The 26,900-nt window shown below is 39.0% G+C and overlaps 1 protein-coding gene across 1 annotated transcript in view; it reads left to right on the top strand.

Moving 5' to 3' along the window:
- The window catches only part of abcc5 (ATP-binding cassette, sub-family C (CFTR/MRP), member 5), a 49,576-nt gene that overhangs the window by 328 nt on the left and 22,348 nt on the right, over window positions 1-26,900 (top strand). The window contains exons 2-10 of the mRNA XM_084124708.1: window positions 1,933-2,122; window positions 12,932-13,080; window positions 15,709-15,864; window positions 18,870-19,014; window positions 22,437-22,670; window positions 22,867-23,040; window positions 23,124-23,271; window positions 23,850-23,998; window positions 24,091-24,198. Of these exons, the coding sequence (XP_083980834.1) occupies window positions 2,003-2,122; window positions 12,932-13,080; window positions 15,709-15,864; window positions 18,870-19,014; window positions 22,437-22,670; window positions 22,867-23,040; window positions 23,124-23,271; window positions 23,850-23,998; window positions 24,091-24,198 (1,383 nt within the window). The 5' untranslated portion in view covers window positions 1,933-2,002. The remainder of the gene's footprint in view (window positions 1-1,932; window positions 2,123-12,931; window positions 13,081-15,708; window positions 15,865-18,869; window positions 19,015-22,436; window positions 22,671-22,866; window positions 23,041-23,123; window positions 23,272-23,849; window positions 23,999-24,090; window positions 24,199-26,900) is intronic.

The following is a 26,900-nucleotide window of genomic DNA, read 5'->3' as shown; positions in this document are numbered from 1 at the left end:
TTTATTGCCAGCGTCTTGCTCGGTGTCTTATATCCTGATGTAGGTGACATCTATTGTCTCAGTAGTTCTGGTGATGCACTAGACGGGATTTTGAAACGCATTAAACTTATGCAGTAGATATTATTGTTGATGATACCATGATGTATAATTGTAATCCATGAGACATAGATGCTTACAGAATAAGTGGGGAAATTATCTCTAACAAACGCATTAATGGGTTTATTATAACAAGAATTGTATTATTTATGGCGTTCTCTTGCCATAATAAAAATACATATATTAACTGATTAGTTAATGTTAAATATATATCTCCCCATGGTTTGTTTAGTCTTAAAAAGCCAGTAACTAACGGTTAGATGTCCTTGTTTGAAACCCGTGGGCCGTCTGTTGTTTTCAGTCATATTTTCGGGAACTGTTTGTTCTCTTCTGGCTGGAGGAGATGCGAGGCCTATTACACTCAAATAAACAGGATAAATGATTTAAAGCTTTAATGTAGGCATCATTTGTACTTTTATTGCGTCTTCCGAAAATGTAGCCATTAGTCAAAGCGTAATATAATATTCGCCAAATAAATGTCGCTCTCCCTCTAAATCAATCAATGTATTGATGTTTATATTCATTCACAGCATCGTCATGATTGTTCAAGATGTTGGCCGTGTTCCAACATCTAGTGAGCTGCCCGTTTAGTCAACATGATAAAGTAGCAATCTTTGGGGCATCATAGGCGGGGGAGTCACGTGAATCCTGTTAAGAACTTGTCCGGACATATCGCTTAAAAGAAAGAAGTAATATACAATATTTTGCCTAAAGGAAATTAAGCCTATTTTTAGCACTGCTAAGATGTTTTGCATTATGACATTGTTACATAAGAATTGAGCACATTTCCCTCTGATTTTCATTAGTGTAATGCGATAAAATAAAGTTCTCATTACTATAATGTGTAAAAATACGTGTCCACATAGTTTTTATTCATACATCATGACAGTATTTGTTGTACTGCCGTTCATTTATGCTTATTCACATTAAATAAATTTTATTATTTAAATTTATGAATTTACTGTATCACAGTAAAAATGGCTAATGGGAATTGCGAAACGTCTGGATGTATTACAGTCATGATTATTTTGTGGTGAAAATAAAGTATAAACAAAGAAATTAAGTCCATTTGTTTTGACTTTAAAATATTAAAATGTGATGTTTAGGGCTGTCACAATTCCTCAATTTAATTCGAGTACTCGATTTTAAAAAGTCGTCGATTGCAATTTACCCGTGTCAAGTTACCGGAAAAATACCAGAAGTGGCTCATTCCACTGACGAGAATCCATGAACTGCATTTTTAGACCATTTTCTAAAGTCTATTATTTCCACAAAAAAATTAACTGATTATTTGATCAATCATCAAAATAATCGACTGATTACCCAATTGCCATAATAATCGTTAGTGACAGCCCTAGTGATGTCTTGTAAAATTCACCAAGGCATGCACAGAGTCTGGCCAAAAATAAGATCTAGGTAGGCGGCTGACTATGTTTTGAGACAAAGTTAACATTACTGGAATTAATATTGGACAGTCTGACCAATTATAAGTCTGTCCATACAATTGAAGTCAGTGGGGTCCAAAACAGCATTGGATTGCATTGCCTTGTATTGTATGGATGAAAAAACACTCTTCTTTTGTGTGACAAAAAATGTCTTATAGGTTTGACATGAGGGTGCATACATGGTAATGGGTTTTTATTTTTGAGTGAACTGTGCCTTTAACATTAAAAGGCTATAATTTACCTACAACAATGCCATCCTGTCAGACTTCAATGGTAGACTTAAATGGGATAAAAGGGGGATTTGCGAATATAATGTGCTCGATCAATGCTGACTAAATAAGAGTAACATTTCCATTCATGTTAATAACCACCTCTTCTCTCATCTGCTTAGATTTGGTGACTTTGACAAGATAAAGATCAGAGTTGAAGCAACAAAAGCGCTCCTATGTTGGTACAAGAAGATGAAAGGACATGATTTGGGAAAGGACTGTCTGGCATCTGGTTCTGCGTACAGGGCCGTATCGTCCAGAGACGCCTTACCCGGACCTGAAGAGGACCATTACGAGCTGTCTAAAGTGCAGGTTAGTCCGTCAAATGCATGTCATTTATTGAGCTTTTGATTGGAAATCAAATGTTTGAAATTAGTTACCTTCTTTTGAACTTCAAATCGTGATACAAAACACCATACAAACAAGCATTAAAATATAACGTTCGCACACAATACAGCCTCTCAGCTCTAATAAATGCAATCAATTCTTAAATGCTGGAACCAATTATTTTCATCACTTTTTTATTATTAATTCTTGGACCAAAGCTCTTTGCCTTAAAGTGCGGTCAAGTTCATTGTTGCTCTGTGAAAATTTAATTCGCTGGCGTAATCCAATAGGAATCTGCGCAATCAGGAGTTTCACGTGAGGGCGAAAGATTTTGCCATGCAGACGTCGCTCATTTTCACCGTTGAAAATTTTACGTTGACCAACACAAAGCTGCTCGGTTTTAAAGTGACTTCTGTGCGAATGGCATTTTGCAGAAATGTTGTTAATGTGATCATACCTTTCAGAAGTTTTAAAGGAATCATTAAAGGACCAAAGTTTTTAGGTGGAATCCGACTCTTGAAATTCCTTGCAAGTTTCCATCCTGATATATTCTCCTCTTCACATTTACTCAAGCAATGTTGAAAACACCCTCCTGACCCCTAAATATATATTGCATGCAGAGTTTTCAAATTTCAGTATTAAACACAATAATACTCTGTTGAAGATTGCTTCAGTTTCTGTACTAAGGGATTTCTGGACTGTGGTTCTGACAACCTGTGATGTTTTCCCAAATATGTGCAAGTCATGTGTTGGCTGAGATAGTTCACCCAAAAATGAAAATTCACTCATCCGAAAATTCATGTCTTATGTGGAACAGAAACAAAAATATTTTGCATGATTCAACTGTTTGTCCATACAATTGAAGTCAGTGGGACAACAATGACTTTTATTGTATGGACCAAAAAAAATTTGTGTGACAAAAAAACCTTACAGGTTTGGAACGACACGAGGGTGAATAAATGGTAACAGGGTTTTAATTTTTGAGTGAACTGTGCCTTTAACATTGCGGCTGTTGTTTGTTCGTATAGGTAGCCAAGCCCTTTGTGTTTGTTTTGTCTGTTGCTCTCCTGCCGTCAGCATTTGTCAGCATGCTAAGAGAGAGTCCTGTACTGCCCACAATTTTCTTTGTCTTTTTTGTCAAGCTACCTTTCTCTCTCTCTCTCTGTATCTCTCAGCCACTCAGTACACCACTAGGGATGCCGTGTGTGCAGTGATTGGCTGCTCACTCTGTATTTAGTAGCTGGGTCTGTTTACATAATCTAGACCCACCTATTTTGGCACTGACAGCCAATTGCGATCCTGAGTTCCGGTGATGCGTGCAGCAGCCTTGCCTGCTGATAGGCTAAAGACCCCCTCAGCGCTCAGGCAAGCTGTGTGTGTTTGTGCAACGTGAGTGTGTTAGAGGGACGTGGGAAGAAGAGCAGTGAGGGCGGCAGGGGAGGGGGACATCCTGCACGTGCTGAGGAGCATTGCAAAACGCTTCACGCCAGGCTTCTCTCATTCATCTAATCCAGCCAGACATGCCAAATTCTTCACCGTCTTTCTTAGGGGTTTTTTGTAGCGTAAGGCTTACCTCGAGGCACTTGAACATGAATGTTACATAAATAATGTGATGCATTACATTGTTGTGTAAGTGAAGTGGCGCACACAAAAAAAATACGTTTAACAATTTACTCCCTGTCCATTTCTTTGCTTTCGTGTTTTCCTGTAGCTGAGCTGTCGTTCTCAGTGTGTCTTTGGTTTCTAGATCATTCTGTGCTTGTTTCCTCCTTGCATTCTGATCAGTCCTAGATAACGCTTTTTTTGGGGGGGGGGTTTCAAGCCTGTTTCCCATGAGAGCTTGTGACAGAAATACTAAAGCTGGGCTGATTCATGTCTGAGCTGAGAAGAGGAAAATTAGCTGTGTGTATTTCTGCATGCTTTCTCTGCCCCTTTCTGTCAAAAACGTACTATATGTGATCCTGGACCACAAAACCAGTCACATGTCGCACAGGTATATTTGTGGCAATAGCCAACAATACATTGCATGGGTCAAAATGATAGATTTTTCTTTTATGCCAAAAATCATTAGGATATTAAGTAAAGATCATGTTCCATGAAGATATTTTGTAAATTTACTACCGTGAATGTATAAAAAAATATTTTTGTGAGTGAATGCAGCACAATCGCGAACATAAATGTACAACTTTTAAAGGCGATTTTTTTCTCAATGTTTCGATTTTTTTGCCCCCTCAGATTCCAGATTTTTAAATAATTGTATCTTGGCCAAATATTGTCCTATCATAACAAACCATACATCAATGGATCTCTTATTTATTCATCTTTCAGATGATGTATACATCTCAATTTAAAAAAAATTATCATAGACATACAATGTGAAATCTGCAGCTAATATATTTGACATGAAACTTGCTCCCAGTGCTTTAAACCCTCGTAACGCTTCAGTATCGTACTAAAGATAAACGGATCTGCTCCTGTAGACAGAATTAATTAAAATCTGCGTCATTGAGGGTTATCGTCTGTTAATGCTTGAAACAATCAAACCCTTTTCAGCTCATGATTGTGACATGTTAATGTTGTAAAATGTGAACTATGTTTGACATTTAAAAATAAAAGTTAGCATTAAACTGCTAGTACTTACACTTTTGTAATGTGCTATATTTCCAAATGCATCGGCATATTCAACTAGAAAAATGGTTTGGTTTTTATTCATCGGGAACTGATACAAAGTGTATAAGGGGTTGTTTTATGCTAGAGTGGAGGCAGATCTGAGTGATTGTGGAGAACTACTCATCTCTTCTGCTAGTATCCTTTTTTTGTGGAGGAATGCGACATGGAAGCTAAACATCGAGTTTTATGCTAGTCACCCCAATTTTAATTAAATTAATAAAAGCGCTTTGTTCTTTTAGACATGAGCAGCTTATGATCTGTTGGTGTTTTCAGTGACTCGGTTTGCAGTAAATGCTGCTCCGTCTGCAGCTGCTCTGAGTTTGGTCACTTTAATGTGCATTTGGGAACGCAACATGCACCAACCTTCTCCACAAATTAGTAGTGAAAACTGCTTATCAACAAAAAAGGGAATCTTTCAGGACCCCCTGCAGTTTTCTGTAAAAGATAAAAGGTTGTATGGTTTAACGCTTGAAAAAGTAGAAATGAAGTCATTTTATTATTTTTCTGAAATACTAGAATTATTTTTTAATTAAATTAAAGGCTTTTTACTTCACCACATGAGTGCCTTGGAGTATTTTGTCTTCATAACTAGAATTTTATTTTACAGTCAAATATTATAATAGTAATATTTCTTATTTTGTTTTTGTCTAGTATATTATTATTTAATATTAGTAGTACTAATATTAAAAATAATAGGCTAAGTATTATGATTATTATTATTTTATAGATGTATTGATATATAATCACAAACTTTTGGCCAAATTGTGCAGCCCTACAAACAACGACAGCAAACCTGTAATTGTTTTTAAAAAATCATTTTATCAGGGAAATGTCAGAGTTATGTTTAAGTTTCTTGTGTTTTGTTGTTATTCTCCTTGTTCCCGTTTACCTGTGTTCTGTTTTTCTGGTTAGTTTCCTCGGTTGTTTATTAGTTCCACACTCCTGTTTCTGTTCAGCTTATTACCTCTCCCCATTAAAGGGATAGTTCACCCAAAAATGAAAATGAGCCCATGATCTACACACCCTCAAGTCATCCTTCTTTCAGACGAATACAATCAGAGTTATATAAAAAATGTCCTGGCTCTTCCAAGCTTTATAATGGCAGTGAATGGCCATTTCTCTTTTGAAGTTGCACTTTAGGCATAAGTGGAATTCGTATGTTTGTTTGGCCAGAAGCTAGTTATTTTACTTTATAAAGTTTTAATATGGATATTTTTCTTACACAAACACATCGCTTCGCTTCAAAAGGCCTTTATTAACCCCCCGGAGCCGTGTGGAGAACTTTTATGATGGATAGATGCACTTTTACGGATTTCAAAACAGAAACGGCCGTTCACTGCCATTATAAAGCTTGGAAGAGCCAGAACATTTTTTATATAACTCTGATTGTATTCGTCTGAAAGAAGAATGCCATATACACCTAGGATGACTTGAGGCTGAGTAAATCATGGACTAATTTTCATTTTTGAGTGAACTATCCCTTTAAGCCCTGAGTTCTTTCTGTTAAGTATTCAGTCTCGTTTGCATTTGTGTTGTGGGTGGTTGTAAATCATTTCCTAGTTATTCTCCTGCGTGTTTCTCTTGAATTTTGTTTAATAAAAGGGACTATTGTGAACTTTCCATCGTCGTGTGCTTTGATTAAGCCACACACCTCATGAAGGAACCAAGAACAGATTATGAACAGAGCAGGCCGAACCAAGAACAGAGCTGGCCGTTCGCCTGCCCTGTTTAGAGGAAGGGAATAATAATCTCGAGGACCACACCAGTGACTTTCTACACCTGGCGTACCAATTTCCCTGACCGTTCCCTGTGTATTTTTCGAACAAGCCTTAATGAGTGGTGTAAGGCACGTCTACCTGGTGTTGGTCCTCGAGAGGTTTTCGCTGCGTTTGTGGAGTGGGTGCTGGTAAACAATGGATCGGTTTGCACCATTTGCCCCGAGGAGTACGTCACCAGCCCCACTCTTGAGCGGAGCGAACTCCTGAGCCCACCGCAGACTGAGACCCGAGCCTGCCGTGATGAACGAGCCAGATGGAAAGACTGAGCCATCCATCGCCCCAGAGCCCGAGCACCACAGTGAGTCTGACCAGGTGTGTGAGCCGGCAACATCATCCGACCCCGATGGCTGCTCATGGTGGACGAGGAAATGGAGGAAAGTCCTGCCTACACTATCGCCGCCGAGGGTGAGCTGCAGCTGGCCTCTGCAGAAGTTTATGAATTGGAACAGCTCCAAGTCTCCTTCGTCTCCAGAGATCCCACCCAGCCTCCCTCTCCCACCTCCTCTTCAAAATCCAGCCAGTCCGTCGGCCCTTCTCGACTGGTTCCCTTCAGCTCCTCCTTTGTCTACTCCACTATGCTACATGGATGTACCTCAGATCTTCCAGTCACCAGCTCCGCCTAGTCCACCTCAGCTCAGTCCGCTGGCACCCATCGCTCCACAGTGCACTGGCACCCATCGCTCCACCCTGGCTCAGTCCACTGGCACCCATCGCTCCACCTCGGCTCAGTCCACTGGCACCCATCGCTCCACAGTGCACTGGCACCCATCGCTCCACCCTGGCTCAGTCCACTGGCACCCATCGCTCCACAGTCCACTGGCACCCATCGCTCCACCTCGGCTCATCGCTCCACAGTCCACTGGCACCCATCGCTCCACAGTCCACTGGCACCCATCGCTCCACCTCGGCTCATCGCTCCACAGTCCACTGGCACCCATCGCTCCACCTCTGCTCATCGCTCCACAGTCCACTGGCACCCATCGCTCCACCTCTGCTCATCGCTCCACAGTCCACTGGCACCCTGGCTCCACCTCGGCTCATCACTCCACCTCGGCTCAATCCGCTGGCACCCTGGCTTTACCTCGGCTAAGTCCGCTGGCACCCTGGCTTTACCTCGGCTAAGTCCGCTGGCACCAGGGTGGGAATTATGTAATTTTAGGGGCAAGGCCATTTGGCCTCCACCTTTTTTTTTTTTTTAGGGGCACCAAGGCCATATGACAGGGCACAAAGGCCATCATACAATTCGATGGTTTTCCCATTCAGATTGATAGCATAACATCCTAATTTGGAATAAGACATGGATTATGACTTTTTTAATAAAAAAACAAACATTTTTTAATGAGAGAGAGAGAGAGCGCCATTACATCCAGAAGGTATACACCCTCACACAACAATAGAAACAACATAAATGCCAATAAAAGCATTCAGAAACAACACAAATGCCAATAAAAGCATTCAGAAACAACACAAATGCCAATAAAAGCATTCAGAAACAACACAAATGCCAATAAATTAATAATTTACTGCATTGTCGAACGCTCTTCTTCATGTGTTTCAAATATGGACTATAATGTTCAGTAGAGCGCCCTCAGGCTGCTGGTATGAATTGAAAACACAGCACATCAGTATACAGCGCTCATAATGATTACATCGACGCATTTGGCTATAAATTCAATAAAATATTATTCCTGTCAATAGAAATCTTATGTAAACTGAGAATATATCAATATTTCTCCAAATCTGCACACTTTTGAGCTAAAAGCCGTGAAGGACGTTGTTTTGTGAATCGCTTTCATGACGACAGCACAGGAGTTTTTTATGAATGGGAGCGTCTGACGCTCATAATTCATATTAAAGGTATCGACTCATTTTTGCATTTCATAACTCCTGACACAAATTAAGACATAACTGTCAATATAAATTTCTCAGAATACAATAGTGGTCAAATACTGAAACGTGAGTCTTATATCTTTTTAATGATGTAAGTTATAGTTTGTCAAGGTAATAACATTAAATCTTATAGTAACTTTGAACTATTAAAAAAAAACGCTTCAGTGCGCCGACGCCGTTACCTCTGGAACCTTGCATTAGGGCCCTTTTCTGAAAAGGGCACTTATCTACTAGCAAATAGATTTTGATATTTTTAGGTCAAACCGTTCTTGTCTGTCAGTCATATAATGCAGGTCTATGGTCACGGTCTCAAAGAGCATCCACAGAGTCCAAATTAAAACAATTCCCCATCGTAAGTACACATTGATGGCCTAAGACACGAAACGAGCGGTTTGTGTGAGAAAACGAACAGTATTTATATCGTTTTTACCTCTTGTAACACAGCGACGTCCAAGTAATCTGAGGGCGGCCGCGCTTCCTGCTGTGTGACGTGTGCGCAGACTGGTGCATAGATAGACATATAGATTTCGCCTTGGCTACGGCAGTTCATGAACGAATGCCGTAGCCAAGGCGAAATCTAGTGTATATATCTATGCACCAGTGTCGACAACAGAGTGTCGTTCTTCTGTTGGTGCTGACGTTACATGCTTCTTGCACTGCTGTTTTGATGCGTGAGATCATCGATATGATTATGACACTGCACCTGCGCGAATCCACAAACTAATTGAAGTTCAGAGACTACTTGGGTGGAACTTGGACAGGGCCAGGGCACACAGGCCACTGTGGCCGTACGATGATTTTTTTTTCACGGGGCATGAAGGCCAAAGTGTAGGGCAACGGCGGCCATGGCCGCGTGGCCGCGGTATAATTCCCACCCTGGCTGGCACCCATCGCTCCATCGCTCCACCTCGGCTCAGTCCACTGGCACCTATCGCTCCACCTCGGCTAAGTCCGCTGGCACCCATCGCTCCATCGCTCCACCTCGGCTCAGTCCACTGGCACCCATCGCTCCACCTCGGCTCAGTCCTCTGGCACCCATCGCTCCATCGCTTCACCTCGGCTCAGTCCACTCTGGCACCCATCGCTCCACCTTGATGCTCATTGCTGCGGCTCCACCTCTGTCCCAGAGTCATCGATGTCGCATGGTCTCGTCGGCCCTTCGTCTACTCCAGGGTCTCCATTTCCTTCGGCTCCGTCTCCGTCCATCATCACCCTAGTTTCATCAGCCAAGTCTCCACCATGGCTCCTCCCTCTCTCGACTGTGCTCTGGGTTCCCACCTGGCTCTTCCTCCTCTACTCCCACCATCATCTCCGCCTTGGTCTCTCCTGCCGTCATCTCCTCCACATTCCTGCCCTTCACCTGCTCCACGTCCTCCTCCTGAGCCCCCACATTCCCTCCATCCCTCCTCAGTTGGACTATTATATTTACTGCGCGAGGACTTGATTCCCGGATGGGTGTGTAATGTCATGGTTTTGTTTAGTTTCTTGTGTCTTGTTGTTATTCTCCTTGTTCCCGTTTACCTGTGTTCTGTTTTTCTGGTTAGTTTCCTCGGTTGTTAATTAGTTCCACACTCCTGTTTCTGTTCAGCTGATTACCTCTCCCCATGTAATTAAGCCATTTCTGTTCAGTGTTCGATCTCGTTTGCATTTATGTGTTGTGGTTGTAAGTTATTTCCTAGTTATTCTCCTGCATGTTTCTGTTGTATTTTCTTTAATAAAAAGAACTATTGTGAACTCTCCATTGTCGTGTGCTTTGTTAAAGCCACACACCTCGTGACTAGAATATTGCAATTAGATATTTTTTCCTTCAAATCGTGCAGCCTGCTCAAAAGCAGTTGATTATAGAAAAATGCATTTTACTTGAATTGGGCCCCCATTAATTCACTGTGGCAAGAGGAGATTTTCAAAAAGTTTCCTTTTTATAACTATACTGGAATAACTATACTTATTCCATTGTCTTAACTCTTTCCCCGTCATTGACAGAATTTTCCGGCAATCCACAGAATTTTCACAGTTATATGGTAGGGGGCGCTATTATGCATCTTCAGAAAGAGTACAGAATCTCCGGATCAAAACACAGGCGAAGAAGCAGCAGAAACAAGCGATAGAAGCATTGCTTACACACATGTAAAATAACACAATCATCAAATATTAAACGGCATATAAAACTGCCTAAACTACAAAACTACCTAATGTTCCTGAATGAAATGTTGACCCAGGACGAGGCATTGGACTGTGAAGCTTTGATGGACTCGATCTACTCCATCCATGTTTTGATCATCATTCAGAATCCGATCCAGGCGTAGTCTTTGACAAAAATGCAAAATATTGCTTTTTTATTTTTTTATGAACATACCCACATTCAAGTGTAAAAAAAAAAAAAAAAAGAATGCATGAAGGATAATGTTTTGGTTTATTTGCTTGTTTAAAAGCAGAGGCTCAGTTCTTTCTTTTGATATATTGCATGTTTAGATATTCATACAACAAAATATACTGGGGATCATGTAAGTTTTGTGAAAATGATCAAAAATGATTGCGCTGGCTGGCAACGCTGGCAGGGAAAGTGTTCATTTGTGTTCATTTGTATTTACTGTTGAAAACCATGAAACAGTCAATAAGACGAAGGATGCATTATGTACAAGAGTATCTTGAAACAGTGCAGAAATGGCTGTTTGGCTATTGGTTCATACAGTTTTCCCTGCCTGTGTGTTCTGTTCTTGGTGATGTCTATATTAACTAATGTTAACAAATGGAATCTTATTTTTTAAGTGTTACCATATATATATTTTTTTTCTCTTTATGGTAGATTGTTGTAGATTAGTAGCTGACTTCAGTTGGGCGTAGTTTGTTTGATGATATCACTAGCGGTGTTTGAAGATTCCCATCCTGTGAGGCTTTAAAGTACATGCTGTTCCCTTTAGAGGGCTAATCCGGCTGGCTTTTTCTGCCTCCCTGGGTTTTAAAAGATTTTAGCGTCTGCCTTTGCTTACACACACGTATAAACAGACACACACTCTGCCTGCTCAGAACACTTAGCCTGGATGTCAGCAGAATACGCCACAGTACTCGTCACCAAGGGCAACGGCCCATATAATAGGCTGTTGTCTCAGCTGGCTGCGGGCAGCACACACTTTATTGTTGTCTGGCCTGTAATAAAATATTTTTTATTAGAGTGGTCATTGGCACATGTCACAGTGCGTAATTGCACGTGGGCTCAAGTACATTTGATTAAGGCAAGACACTACAGGCGAAACCACTGTTTTTATTTTTTCTTGCACTGGTCAGTTTTGATATTTTGGGCTATTTTGCTTCCATAACATGCCTTATTTCAGACTAGTGAAAAGAAAACATCCAAAATACACATTTAAGTGTTTATAGTATTACACTTTATCTATTTGCATCTGTATATTTCAGTTTGCATTTTTTTTTTCATTCGCCTGATTATATATTTATTTATATAAAATATGGTTAAAATGTTTTTTTTTTTTCTGGCTGTTGACAGTATTTTCTGATTTATGTGATAAAAGTGAAAAAAAATAATAATATCCAAAACCCCCTCTGTAAAAATCTCTATCTCCTAAAGATTATGTAAACAAAATTAAACCTATCTTAATGAATGCATATCTAATTTGAAAACGCCTCATTTCCACATTTAAAGACACCATGAAATCTAAATGGACAATTCTTTTTTTATGGAATATTTTTTATAGAATAAGTTATCGAAATAACTTCCCCTCCCTCTTGCAGCGACATGTCTTCTCTTCTCTGATGATGTGTTTATTGGTGTGAGGGACACCCTGTCACTCACATGACATCGACCAATAGCAAACCACAACCATCCAAAGTCCTGCCCCACAATTATTATTTTTTTTTTTCAAGAAACTGTTTTACTCGAATATAAGTCACAAAAGACTATCACAACTTAAGTTTTTAATGACTTTAAACATAACATTTAACAAAACTTATAATACAAAACAGTTGTGTAAATGAACTGATTAATCAGCTGGGGAAAGTATGGTGATGTCTCTTAGTTAACATTTTTACTCTATTCACCTGTATTGTCATACCTTAAACAGTCTTCTAAACTATTTTGGCAGTAATTTGTTGAGCCAAAACACATGACTTAAACATGTGTAAACAATTATGGTCTTCGTCAGCTGTCTGTGTTTAAAGCCGCGTGCAGCACGAGACTGGAGGTTCCTTCCCATATTTAGGTGGTTTTTACCCTAGGAATTATTGGACGTTATGTGTTGCATGGTTTCAGGAGTCTGACTGGTTTCCTTCCTCTGTTTTTTTTCCGCTGATGATATTTGATCTTGCCCAATACATGCTGACAAACAGGTCTTCTTTCATTTCCTGTCATCATTTTTTTGCATTGTCACATCTTTCCATGGGAAAGTGCTGAAATGCAAAAAAACTGGAAGCTAAACACCTGATCTACTGATGTTTCTCCCAGGATGCTTTTGAAACGGCAGCGAGAGCTGAGGGCGGCCTCTCATTGGATGGCGGCAATGCAGCTGACGCAAAAGAGTTGGAGGACGAAGTCGGGAGAAGCAAATACCACCACAGTGTCGGTGTGCTCAAGCCCATCCGCTCCACCAGCAAGTACGTACTAAGTTTCTGAATGGTAACACTGTCCGTTTCTAAATGCTTTTGAAAGTCAGTCTTTCAAATGTTAAAATCTCAGTAAACCTGAGAAAGGGGATGCCAATAGAAGTTATAGTTACATAAATCATAGCCAAAAAAACGAATTATTAAAACCTTATCTTATTTGTAAAATATTAAGTTTAGACTGGGCAAAAACAACTGAACCGACTATTTATTAAGGGAGAATAACAGAATTGAGCAATTTTAGAAACTACTACATAAAGTGAAACCATAATGCTAATTTCAATAAAAGTCTCAATAGTGATTTGCACTGAAGAATCTTAGAATAGAAAATTAACTTTTTGATTCTTGAGTGCAAATCACCATTGAGGTTTGATGCAGGGCCGGCCCTGACCAATTTGCTGCCCTAGGCAAGATTTTACCTGGTGCCCCATGCATCGCAGCCCATTTCACCCCGTCATTGTGTTCATGATTGATTATTTAGCATATATATATATATATATATATATATATATATATATATATATACACACACACACATTACAGCCTAAACAGAAATACCAAGAGCATTACATCTAACATTCAAGTCAAGTCCCCATTATCTTTTATAGCATGTTTTACAATACAGATTTAATGTGAACTTTGCTATTTTGAATAAACCTGTAAATAAATATCATTACTAATTTTGGCAAATCAATTTTAAAAATTCCATATACAGTACAGGCCAAAAGTTTGGAAACATTACTATTTTTAAAGTTTTTGAAAGAAGTTTCTTCTGCTCATCAAGCCTGCATTTATTTGATCAAAAATACAGAAAAAAAAAATTAATATTGTGATATGTTTTGTATGTTACAATTTAAAATAATTGGTTTTCAATTTATTATACTTTAAATTATCATTTATTTCTGTGATGCAGAGCTGAATTTTCAGCATCATTACTCCAGTCTATCCTTTAGAAATCATTCTAATATGATGATTCATTATCAAAGTGGAAACAGTTCTGCTGCTTAATATTTTTTCATAACCTGTGATACTTTTTACGATACTTTGATGAATAAAAAAAAAAAAGAAAAAGAAGAAAATGTTTTAAAAATAGAAATCTTTTGTAACAACAATATACACTACTCGTCAGTAATTTGGGGTCAGTCATTTTTTTCTTTCTTTTTTTTAAATAAATCAATACTTTTATTCAGCAAGGATGTGTTAAATTGATAAAAAGTGATCGTAAGAAGATTTATATAATTAGAAAATATTTTTTATTTATTTTTAATAAATGCAGTTCTTTTTAACATTTTATTCATCAAATATATTAGGCAGCAGAACTGTTTCCAACACTCATAATAAATCAGAATAGTAGAATGATAAGGATCATGTGACACTGAAGACTGGAGTAATGATGCTGAAAATTCAGCTTTGCACCATAGAAAAAAATGATAATTTAAAGTATAATAAATTGAAAACCAATTATTTTAAATTGTAATAATATTTCACAATATTATTTTTTTTTTTTCTGTATTTTTGATCAAATAAATGCAGGCTTGATGAGCAGAAGAAACTTCTTTCAAAAACATTAAAAATAGTAATGTTTCCAAACTTTTGGCCCGTACTGTATCCCCCCCAAAACTGCACAACTGTAGAGTAAAACATTAATAAAAAAAAAGTGATAATAAAAAATGCGTCTTAAAACTGACATGATTGTTACAAAATCACAGTCTGGGGCCTCTGGAGAACTCAGAACAACTGCTAACATTAAGTTTAAGGTAAAGAATAACTGCCATGAAATTATAGTATCTTACTCCTATGCAATTAGACAAACTGTTCATTCACTACATCACTTTACCTCTGTCTTTATCCCCTTTTATCCTCTTCTCTTCTTTTGGCACTGTATCTATCGCAGACTATAATGCTCATTCATAATGTGTCATGTAAATTCGGCCATCCGTCACAATCAGGAAACTTTCACCGTGTCTAGAACTGGCGCGAGCTGCCAGGCCCGTTTCTACGAGCTGTGTGTTAACAAAAGCAATGCTGTCTACATTGGATGCGGCGTCGCGCACGCTACACAACAAATTACCAACAACTGATCGCGCGCGCGCTCTGTTTCTGACGCACTTCAAGCACTCGCTGGGCGGGGGAAGATTGATGAGCCGGACTTTTTTTGCTTTATTTGGTAGTATTTCGAATTAATGGTTTTAAAATAGTATTATATATAAAAAAAAATGTAAAAAAAAAAAAAAAAAAAAAATCCACTCGTTCACTCATTCTGGCGCCCCATGGATGAGTGGCGCCCCTAGCATTTGCCTATTCCGCCTATGCCGCGGGCCGGCCCTGGTTTGATGCACGTTACATGGATTCATGCTCCAAAATTAGACACAGGAGATGAGAGAGCACAGTATAGACTTCCTTGTGCAACATTTGGGTAAAAAGCTCTATTAAAATGTCTCGGTGCAGTGATTAAGTTCAAATATAGTTTCACGAGAATAGATTGTGTATACTGTATATACACTGTGTCCCTGAGAAAGGCACATAGGACTCTAATTTTACCCTAATAAAATTGGTAATAAAAAAAAGTGCAGATTAGGGACTAATCCATGTCTCTTGTCTGTTTCTCATTGTCATCAACAGGCATCAACATCCAGTGGACAACGCCGGCCTCTTCTCTTTTATGACATTCAATTGGTTGACCTCGTTGGCTATGCTGGCCCATAAGAAGGGTCAGCTGTTTCTGGAGGATATATGGGCTGTGTCACAGTTCGAGAGTTGTGAGACCAATCGTCGCAGGTCAGTACTGATATGTCCCATCAAAGCACTCATCCAACTAAAATATATGTTATTCAGGCCTAGCAGGGGCAACCTCTTCATATTACCAAAGTGGTTATACCATGGTACCAATACCATAGATACAGTAGGGCTGGGTATTTTGGCGCTTTTCCACTGCATGGTACGGTACGGCACGCTTTGGCGCTTTTCCACTGCATGGTACGGTACGGCTCGGTTCGGTTTGGTATGGCTCACTTATGGCGCATTTCCACTGCATGGTACGGTACGGCTCGCTTCGGCTCGCTTTAAATGGTACCACCTCTGTTGAGGTTCCAAGCGTACCGTACCGATACTAAAATGTGACGTGAAAACACTGCAGATCACTGATTGGTCAGACAGAATCATCACTACCAGCGTCATTGTATTTACGACACGAGACACTAAACCTTCTAGATTTAAATAGCCAGTAGACAACAGCCAGCGCTGTAGCGCCTGTTTTAAAAGTATTTGCTTTAAAAAAAAAAAAAAAGTATAAACTTCAAAAAAGAAATGGCTGAATCGTGGTCAGTGGACGAGGTGCAGACGTTCCTCTCGTTGGTTGCCGAGGAGTGGATGGGGAAACACGGAATGAAAAATTCGCATTTAATAAGATGATATCATGGCAGTAGAGACGGCAACTATAACGATCAGTCCCACCCACTTTGGAAAAGCGAAGCGAGCCGAACCTTTCCGCGCCGATTCGAACCGTACCGAGCCGAACCGAGCTGTACCATGCAGTGGAAAAGCGCCATTTGATTCAACATCAGGTACAGTACATGTCAACTATACAGGGGACCCTGTCAGTTGATGCATATCTAAGATTAAAGTTAACAACAGAGTCCTAATTATTAAAGGTAGGGTAGGTAGGAATTGTCTAAAAAACTTATTTTCCAAATTTGTTTAAACTTTATTTATATATCAATACATAATTAAAATGTAAGTACTCTGAAAAAGAAAGTATAAAAATCGAGTGTCTGTAGACCTCTCACGACTGTTTTAAAGACAGCTCATTATTTCCATTCACTCCACCCCCTCCCTTCTGGGCTCCTTCCAAAGCCACGCCCCCAAAACACATGAACGCGCGACTCCGACCGCTGAGCTGAAGACGCATTATTTACCTGAGACGAGCGGAGAGGAAGGAGCACAGTGCATGCAGTGACATCATGTCAGAATCACATGTAATAAAAAAATCTAACTTTATCATTATGAATATAAACAAATAAGATGTATTTTAGTACTCACTATCAAGCTAGCATATTGATATTGGTAAAGTTTAAAATATATATTTTTTGATTCGCTAACGAGCTAGTTATATCTATAAGGCAAAGCTAAAAACAGGTTGCATGATACACGTTTTTCCATTACCATCATTTACACTGTGATGAAGATGAATTTCGTGTAAGATTCATAACATATACGGTGTTCTGCATGTAAGAGTTTCCATGATGAAAGCATTGTTGACTCTGATGAGGACTACACTCCAGAGACAAGTACCGCATCGTCAGCTCGAGGACAGGTCCGGGGTCGAGGGCGAAGCAGAGGAGGTCGTGCAAGAGGCCGTGCAACTAGGGTCCGAGGATATTGACACGCGTTTTATTCAAAGACTTTTTGTTCATTACCTTTTCTAGTACTGTCTTCCTTTTTTGCCTTGTTTGCCTTCGCTAACTGCATATGCCGGTAATGTGAATTTTTGATTGCTCTTTCTCTGCCATTGTTTTGCTATTCCTAGGTTCCGTGCCTCTTGAATTCCTCAAATCAAACGGGTGCGCGCGCATATGGGCAGATCCTGTGTGGCAAAAGGGTGGTTGCCATGGTTGCGAGAGAGTGACAGTCGCCTAAGCCAATCCTTTGTTTCGTCCCGAATGGAAATAATGAGCTGTGTTTAATGCAGATTAAACGGTCTAGAGTCACTCGATTTTTATACTCTTTTTTTTTCAGAGTACTTACATTTTAATTATGTATTGATATATATAGAAAGTTTAAACAAATTTAGAAAAAAGTTTTTTATAAAATTCCTACCTACCCTACCTTTAAGTTCAGTTACTATGTATTCAATTGTGAGCTGTAACAAACATTTAAATTTCACATAACAATTAGTTTATTTTTTGTATGTTTAATGACATAATTAAGATTCTACTTGTTGAAATATAAACATTTCAGACATGAAAACTCTCAAGTAATTTTAACATTTTAATGAGCATGGCAGTGGTAGTGTATTTGGTCTGGGCAGACTAGATCTGTTACGCATGCTGCTGCAAAGCAAGTATGAACTCGCTACTGCTTCTAGATGTAGAGACACGCTGCTGTGTTCATGCAAGATATGCTGCTGTTGCATGTATATGCATACATAAATCCCGTAGCCAATTTAGGCAGGTGGAGCTGGGGGAGGTGGAGGGTTTCAGAGGAACTCTGAACATGTAGGAACATGCCTACAGCGAACACTGAACCAGACTATTCTAAGTTGAGCAAGCAATCTCATCTGCAGAATCAGCAGAGGCCAATCAGCTTGTGGTAATAGTGCACACTATGTGGTAATAGTGTGATTGCTGGCAGATTGCAAGTAAAGGACCTATCAGCATGCACCATCTACAGTTTCATCATGATTAACTAGATATCTAAATTGTGACTGTCATAGAAACTTGTTTTCATGGGAGATTTATTCAAATAAGCATTAAATAATCAAGACATCACTAACAAGTTAAGTAAAAATATAATGAATATGTAATATAGTGCATTTATTTAGCAAAATGCTTCTCTCTCGAGTTATTTTTTTAATTGACTAATGAGCTTTTCCTGAGGTAAATGATACGTTAAGTAACATTGTTTATAAACTTTTTTTTATTGTCTAATGTCTTCAACTTGAAACTGTCAAATCAAATGGTTTTGCAGTGGTACTTCTTGGCACTTTTGTTAGTGCTAAATGGACCTGGAGCCAGGCCTGATGTCATTGGTAGATGCGTTACATATGAACGCCTTCATTTCCACAGGCTGGCCGGGTTGTGGGATGAAGAAATCAGGACACGAGGGGAGGGGGCGTCTCTTCGTCGTGTGGTCTGGCATTTTTGCCGCACGCGTCTGCTGCTGTCCATCCTCTGCCTCATGGTTACTCAACTCGCAGGCTTCAGTGGCCCAGTAAGTAACACCATCTAAGCTCTGTTGTGTCTTTCTGGTGTCTTTTCTTCTTCTCCCTCTGTCTATCTCTCCCACTCTTGCTCTGTCTTTCTCTATCTGTCTATCTGTGTATTATTAGCTTTGTAGATCCACCTATCAAATACCTGCCCCCCCTCAAATGCTCAGGTGAGTGTTCAGATGGGGAATTGAAGGTGTTACTGTGTTACATTGTCACTGCTGGGCATCAGAACTGATCCGCTTGACATCTGTGATGTTTCCAGTGTGGCTCCTAAAACCATTTTATCAGTTCATTTGACAATTAGTGCTATTTATAAAGTGCCTTAATGATGACTTGTGCCAACACCAAAAGAGTATTACGACTTTTCCGCTCCTTTTTGCCAAATAGTTAGACTTTCTCGTCATAAAACTTTAATAATCGAGAGGTTACGGTGCAATATTATTCAAGTATGTCATTTCTACGCCACTAACGGCACCAAATGGACCTGCAAATCTTTTTGAGCTGCCCAGCCGGACGTAACGACATTAGCTCATCCAACAGTCGGTAGAAACAATAACTTATAAACCTTTAATGCTTTTGTATATACTTTTTCGCATTATTTCAACTAATTTTTAAATAATAATTGTGTTAAACATCTTAATTTGTGTTGAAAAACGACATTACCCATGATGCTATACCCAATCAGAGAGTTTCAGTGAGCAAATTGCGCCTAAACCTCTTGCAGGGAATGCCCACTCCCATGAAACACATCGAATTATGTAATCGAGTCGATCTCGCTATGCTGTCCAATGTATATAACTTAAAATATATAGTTTCTGTAGATATAATCAATAACTTGAAATGAATCATTTTAAATTTGATTGTCATTCGCAGTGCTTCATGGGATTGTAGCTCTTTCCTTTACTAAAGCTTTAAAGTTTACAGTCTTGTACCTTTGTATGTTGTGTATCATCTCATAGCTGATTGTTTTGGGTCATTTAAAAAACGTTTTTAAAAATCCCTATGGGAAAAAATGAATGGAAAAATACTTCCAGAACAAACACTGCTAAAAAAGTGGGTGGCCATTAATGCACTTTTTGGTTTAAGTTAGAGGCGGGACTAAAGTATTTTTCAGTTCTGCTTGGTGCTGCCAGTTGTGTAGAAGTGACACACTTCACCTTTAATCAAGTCTAATAGTTAAGGCCAAATGATATTAATCTTAACCGTCCGGTAATTTTCAGAAAGTTAAAGATAAACGACTCAGAGCTTAGTCATCACTTACAGTTCCAAGAGTTTCAGCTCCAAAAACAACAACAAATTGATTACACCTGTTAAAAAAACTGCTGCTCTATGCCTGTGAAAGTTTCTGTTTGTCTGTTGCCTTCCAGGTACCAGGTGTTTTATATATGTGGTGCTATTATCACCGGGTAGATAATAAGGAAAGTATCTGTTCTTATGGCCCGCTATGAAATGATAGATTTGGGGTATAACTTAAGTTTAGGGGCATTGCATGTAGCACAAGCGTAGTCTAGAGAGGAATCTCCTTAGGATAGGAGGATAGGCTAACATATTCTTCAAGGAGAGCTTCTGTCACTGTCCCACCAAGGGCGACACAGCAAGGCTCTGTCTCCTTCAATCTTTCGGAGAAAATCGGGCTTATCAAAATGCTTGGATTTCAATCTGTTTAATCATCAACTGACTTTTTCTCCCTGTTGTCTATATTTAGCAACTCCCCGTAGAACATCTCCTTGAAGAGATACCTGTCCTTGCTCTGATGACTGAGGTCAGGGGTGGTTTGTAAAGGAAGGTGGGTGTCTATGGGAGTGGGTGGGGGTTCAGATTGGAGTTAGGGGTCGGAGGTCGCTGGGTCCCCATGTGTGTGACATGTGACAGAGGCTATTCTTTAGACTCCACAGGGTGTCCATTTAACCTGCGGGGAGAGCATACGGCAGGCAGAGCCGGTGAGGATTCCTGGGAGGTAAGGGCATGTTTCTTATGCAGGGCTGGATCAAGAGTTAATGCTGTTTGCTGCCCTTCTCTCTCTTTCTTTCCGTTTCCCCTCTCTTATTTGATCTCTGTAATTATTCGCATCTCATGTGTCTTGAAATGATTCAGCGAACAAATGTGTCTGCGGTTGGGTAACTGGTTGTCAAACTGTGCAATGTATGTCCGATGACAAATGTGGGCAAGATTTTGTGCCAATGGACAATTGATTCAGACTTCTCCAGATATCTGTCCCATATGCCAGCTCCTTTGCTCAATGGAAAACGGACTTGTGGTTTTTTTTGTATTGCTGGGGTTTCTTGTTTTGGACTGAAACGCTCTCAAGTTTGAGAGATCCATGGGCGTACAGGCAGTTTTCAGACCCACACCTTTTGTCCTCAATATGTTGCTGGATTTTTGACCAATTTCATGGACACCTTTTTGGGCAACTATGTGGTGTAAATGGGTCTCGTAAGATGTACGTCATTCAGGGAGGGATCGCTGCCCCACTAACCTCGATTAAAAGTAAATGGGACAGCTTTTAAGTGATGACGACTCGCGAATGGACTCTCAAAGAACTAGATGTGCTTTTTCTTTTGACATTATATCTGAAATCATACTTTTATGAAACAATGTCTTTTGTTTTTTCTCTCACAAGTATTGATTTGCCTGATCCATGTTTTTTTTTGTTGCTCAGACATCTTTGTAAATCTTTAAACTGCTGAATGTTTCAACTTTCAAGGTTAAATATTCAAGGTTTCATTAATAAAAGCAAGCAGCTGTGTTGAACCACATGGGTTTGCCCGTATTCCCAGTTTATGTGTGCATATCCTTGACTGCATATGTGCATGATATTAGAGAACAGTGTGTGTGCGACTGTGTGTGTGTGTGCGACTGTGTGTGCTTGTATGGACTGTGTCAGCTGTTAAAAGTTTTCTGTGTTTTGTGCTTCCGCACACTCTGCTACTAACAATTGATATAATTGATATTAATTTGCAGGTGTTAAAACAAAAGTACGTCTCCATCCTGTACCCCCAACCTGATGTGACTGTAGGTAAAAAGTCTTTGAATCCACAAACAAGGGGCATTATGTCCATGATTCACTTTGCTAAAGTACAATGTATCGCACAAATGGTACTATCATTGTCTCTCTTGTTCTTTTCCAAAGGCTAGAGAAAAGGGCCAAATAAGGTAAACTATTAGAACACAGGCTTGACATTGTCTCTCAGTACAAGTTGCTCCAGTGATTATGATGAAGTCCCACACGTAGCATACAATGATCTGCATCTCTTCACCTTTTTATGCCGAATGACGTAGTAATGCCAGGTGTTTTATGATGAGGAAGGTCACAAAATGTTGTCGAACTGTAAATATCGCAGTGGTGTGGTGCAATCGTATGTTTGTATCCTCAGTCACGCCTGCTGTGTCCTGTCGCCCCCTTGCTCGTCCTCCCTCTCCCCAGGCGTTTGTGGTGAGGCGGTTACTGGAGTACACGCAGAAGAGCGAACCCGACCTGCCCTACGGCCTGCTGTTGGTGTTGGGCCTCTTGGCCACCGAGCTGATTCGCTCCTGGTCCCTCGCCCTCACCTGGGGGCTGAACTACCGCACCGGCACCCGTCTGCGCGGAGCCGTCCTGACCATGGCCTTCCACAAGATACTGCGTCTGCGCAGCCTCCGGGAGAAGAGCATGGGACAGGTACGGTGTTGAGGGACAGACGAGGAGTTTTTCGCATTAATGAATTGGACATTTAGGAAGGTTAGGAGCAGATATCCTAGGGTGTTGAATGGTGAAGAGATGAAGAGTGAAAGAAAAAGAAGGTGATGCCCGCAAATATATTTTACGGTGGTATATGTTGCAATCTTGCCAATGTACGTGTTGCTTTTCTCTTTAGCTGATCAATATGTGCTCGAGTGATGGGCAGCGCATGTTTGAAGCCGCTGTGGTGGGCAGCCTGTTGGCTGGAGGCCCCCTGGTGGCCATTCTGGGAATGGGATACAACTTATCTGTATTGGGGCCGACTTCTCTGCTGGGTTCTGCCGTTTTCATCCTCTTCTACCCGACCATGGTGAGCGTTTCGGTTCCTGCGTTCTCTTGGTTTTACCACTGGGAGTTTCTGTTATAGTGCCACTGTTTTTCCTGTGCCGGCAGATGTTTAGCTCCAGGCTGACGGCATACTTCAGGAGGAAGGGAGTAGCCGTGACTGACCAGCGTGTTCAAAAGATGAATGAGATTCTGAACTACATCAAGTTCATTAAGATGTATGCCTGGGTTAAGGCGTTCTCACAAGCTGTACGAAGTAAGTTGTTGTTTTTTTGGCTTGTGTATTTGGCTTACTTTTAATATCATTGATATACCATTATAGTTTTTTATATATATTTTGAATTAGATTTGTTTTAATATTTTCTGTTTTAATTCTAGTAATTCCCTTTTTGGGAATTCTGTTTTATGTCATTTTTATTAGTTTTTGATTTTTACAAAAATATATATCTATATTTTAGTGTCATTGATTGATTTTTTTTAAAACTTGTGTTTGGCTTAGTGTTATTTTGATGTTATTTGTATCATTGATATACTATTATAGTTTTTGTTAGTCTTTTGAATTAGTTTTTTGATATGTTCTGTTTACATTTTAATTTGTTTAAAGTTTTTATGTAGCTTTTATAAAATGTTAGTTTTAGTTAGTTTAGTACTTCAAGTTAAACTAAACAAAAATGAGAAATGTACACTAGTTTTTGTATATTTTATTTCATTTAATGTTTTATTTTATTTCAAGTAATGAATTTTTTATGGTTTTGTTTTAGTTAATGATAATAACCCTGGTTTCACTAATTTCTATGCACACATTTTTGCTAATCATTGCGTACCTTCAAACAGGAATTAGAGAGGAGGAGCGTCAGATCTTGGAAAAAACAGGATATTTTCAGAGCATCACAGTTGGCGTGGCACCCATCGTCGTGGTGATTGCCAGCGTGGCAACATTCTCCACCCACATGTTGCTAGGTTATGACCTTACTGCTGCACAGGTAGGGTTACATTGCTTGTTTTGAAGTGTAGTCATTACCACAGTATTAATGAACTCATGCATTGACTCTTAACATCTTTTTTTTTTGTCCAGGCATTTACTGTCGTCACTGTTTTCAATTCCATGACCTTTGCCTTGAAGGTCACCCCATTTTCTGTCAAATCTCTCTCGGAGGCATCTGTCGCCATTGATAGGTTCAAGGTGAGCTTTCTGTGCCTCTTTCTACAAATAGTTAGTTACTTTCACCTCTGTCAAGATTTTCTCTGTCCTTTAGTGTGTGTTTTGCCTACTGTAATCAAGGCACCACCTGTAAATCCAGGTGTTGGAGCAGGTGGTATCATTCAGGTGTGTTTGATTTGGTCCAGGTGGAGGATCTTGGGGATTTGGCTGAATAAGATGGGAATGGGGCTGTTCTTGTCAGAATAGTGCCACATTGAGAAGCTCCAGTTGCCACCCAGCTCACCCTCATCACGCAGATTATATCTTTGTTGTGTCTCTTTATAATTTCATTGTCAGAATACAAAAATCACATTAAGTCATGATCTGCGGCACAGCTTTCATATCAAAAGTGTTGGAGTTACAGTCATAAAATGGTGATTTTAAGCAGTTGTTAGAATAATAAAATGAAAGTGGACACAACAAAGAGTACATTTTTTAATAACTACAAAAAAAATTGTGTTTAGTTGTTTAGAACAGAAAAAAGCCTGATGAGAGTTGTTGAACTTGTGTTCGCCAAACATCTCAGCTTCATGTATCTTCCACCTTGCTTGGATTTTTGTGCCAGAATCAAACACGTGACAATAGAGCACTGCAGTGATTATGTATTTTTGTAGGCCAACCTGGAAGTTAGCATCACACTGGATTTTTCCATTGGCTTTTGGATTATTGCAGAAAATAAGCTCTCTGACTAACAGTTTATGATTCTTACATGTTTTGTTCAATCATGATAATCCTCACAAATTAATTTTGAAGCCTAAATACAATCATTCATCATTCTAGACCAGGGCTATTCAATTAGTTTCATTCGAGGGCCGCATTATCAAATCGAAAATTTGAGGTGGGCCGGTGGGTTGGTTTGGGGGTTTATCTTATTTATTGAAACATAACAGTTTCAATAAATAAGTTAAAGTAACCCTAAAAAAGTATGGTATTTACTTGGAAATGTGGTACCCAACAGTAGCCTATGCAAATATATAAAACCATAATAAATAAAAAACTTGATAATTTACAGCAGTGTACAACTATTTTCGTTGGAACAAATAAATTATTTATACAAACTTATAGCTGTTGGTGAGCAATAATAATTATTTTATTTATAATTGTTATGCTTAAATAAAAATATTCTGACAGTGAGACTTGTTAACCACAGGCTATTCACTCCCAATGTATAAAAAATGCCTAAACACAAGTTAAAAACTATACTCACTACTCACCTTTACAAAGAAACTGACATAATTTCATAACAAGCATTAATTATATATTCCTCTACCCACCTAATAAAACTAATGCAATAAAAATCACTATATTTACTATTATAGCCTACTATATAATATTATAGTATATATATATATATATATATATATATATATATATATCAGAGTTTCCACTAGAAAAAAATGGTTTCGTTTTCCGGACATTTGGATGATATGCTGGTCAAGTATCGCCTCTTAATTAGTCAAGTTGAGGAAAACTGGAGGCAGGCTATGTAACTTAAAAAATGACATAATCAGGCCGAATGCAACATGTTTATTAGCCTAACTTTCAAATAGACGGAAAAAAACATTTTCTACTATGGTTCGTTTCTTCATTCGGATCTATTTGCGATCCATTCCATTCTAAACAAACAACGCAGTTTATATGCTTCGTCCTTGTTTCATTATTCATTAAGATAATAATTAATAAATGCATGCATAATTATCAGTGAACTTGATAAATGTTGCAGATATGTTTTACATGCATGCACAAACAAATGCCTTTCAACTTATGTGTGCAAAATTCAGAATAAAATGAATGTGCAGCAATTTGTACAAATAGAGAGTCTGTAGGCCTACTGTGTTGTTGCCATTAAATAAGCGCATTTAGTTTCATATTTGTTAAAATATTATAATGTTATTTTTTCATCTATGTTGATTATGAAAAGTGAACCGCACGAGTAAGATAGGATGAGCAATATCGAGAGACATGGAGCGGGTCAGACATGATTTTGACCACTTAATTAAGTTTTGTTTTGCAGAAAGACTTTTTTTAAAGTGAATTTCGTTTTGTATAAATTGTATCTTAATTTTAATATTTTTTTTATCAACCAATTGCCTGGATTTAATAAATAAAAATATTTAAATATAGCAGACAACACAATCATAGAGGCGCCCGCGCGGTCACTTGCATTGCTCGTGAACAGGAGCGCATCTCATCCTAACTTAACGAAACTCAGCATATGCCTCACAGACATGAAATATATCTTAAGAAAGCTTGAAATGTCTTTTTAACAATTTAAAACGAAAAGAAATAGGCTACTCTCTGGTTATGTAATCCATGATGTGCATTTCTCTCTATAGGCGCGTTCACTACGGAGATGGCGATCGTCAACTTCATCTTTACAGCTGTTGTTGCTGTTAATAAACTAAAAATAATAGGCCTATAATTTTATTAAACAATAAATTAAATGAAATTGTAATTGTATTAAAAAAGCAACAAAAAATTCCTGTTTAATTTTTTTTTAACCTATGCTAATTACGCATTAAATTCAGGTAGGCTGCTGAGTCGCTGTCCTCAGTGCCGCAGAAAAGCGCTGAAACTGAGATGAAGGGGAACCCGTTTTTTTTTTTTTTTTTTTTTTTTTTTGGGCTTGCCCATCCAGTTTTCTGTGGGCCCACCTACAATCAAAATCCTGGCGCCGCTAGTGC

The sequence above is a fragment of the Abramis brama genome (genome assembly GCF_963993115.1).
Source record: "Abramis brama genome assembly, chromosome: 9".
Taxonomy (NCBI): Eukaryota; Metazoa; Chordata; class Actinopteri; order Cypriniformes; family Leuciscidae; genus Abramis; species Abramis brama.
This window is presented reverse-complemented; position numbering and strand designations above follow the sequence as displayed.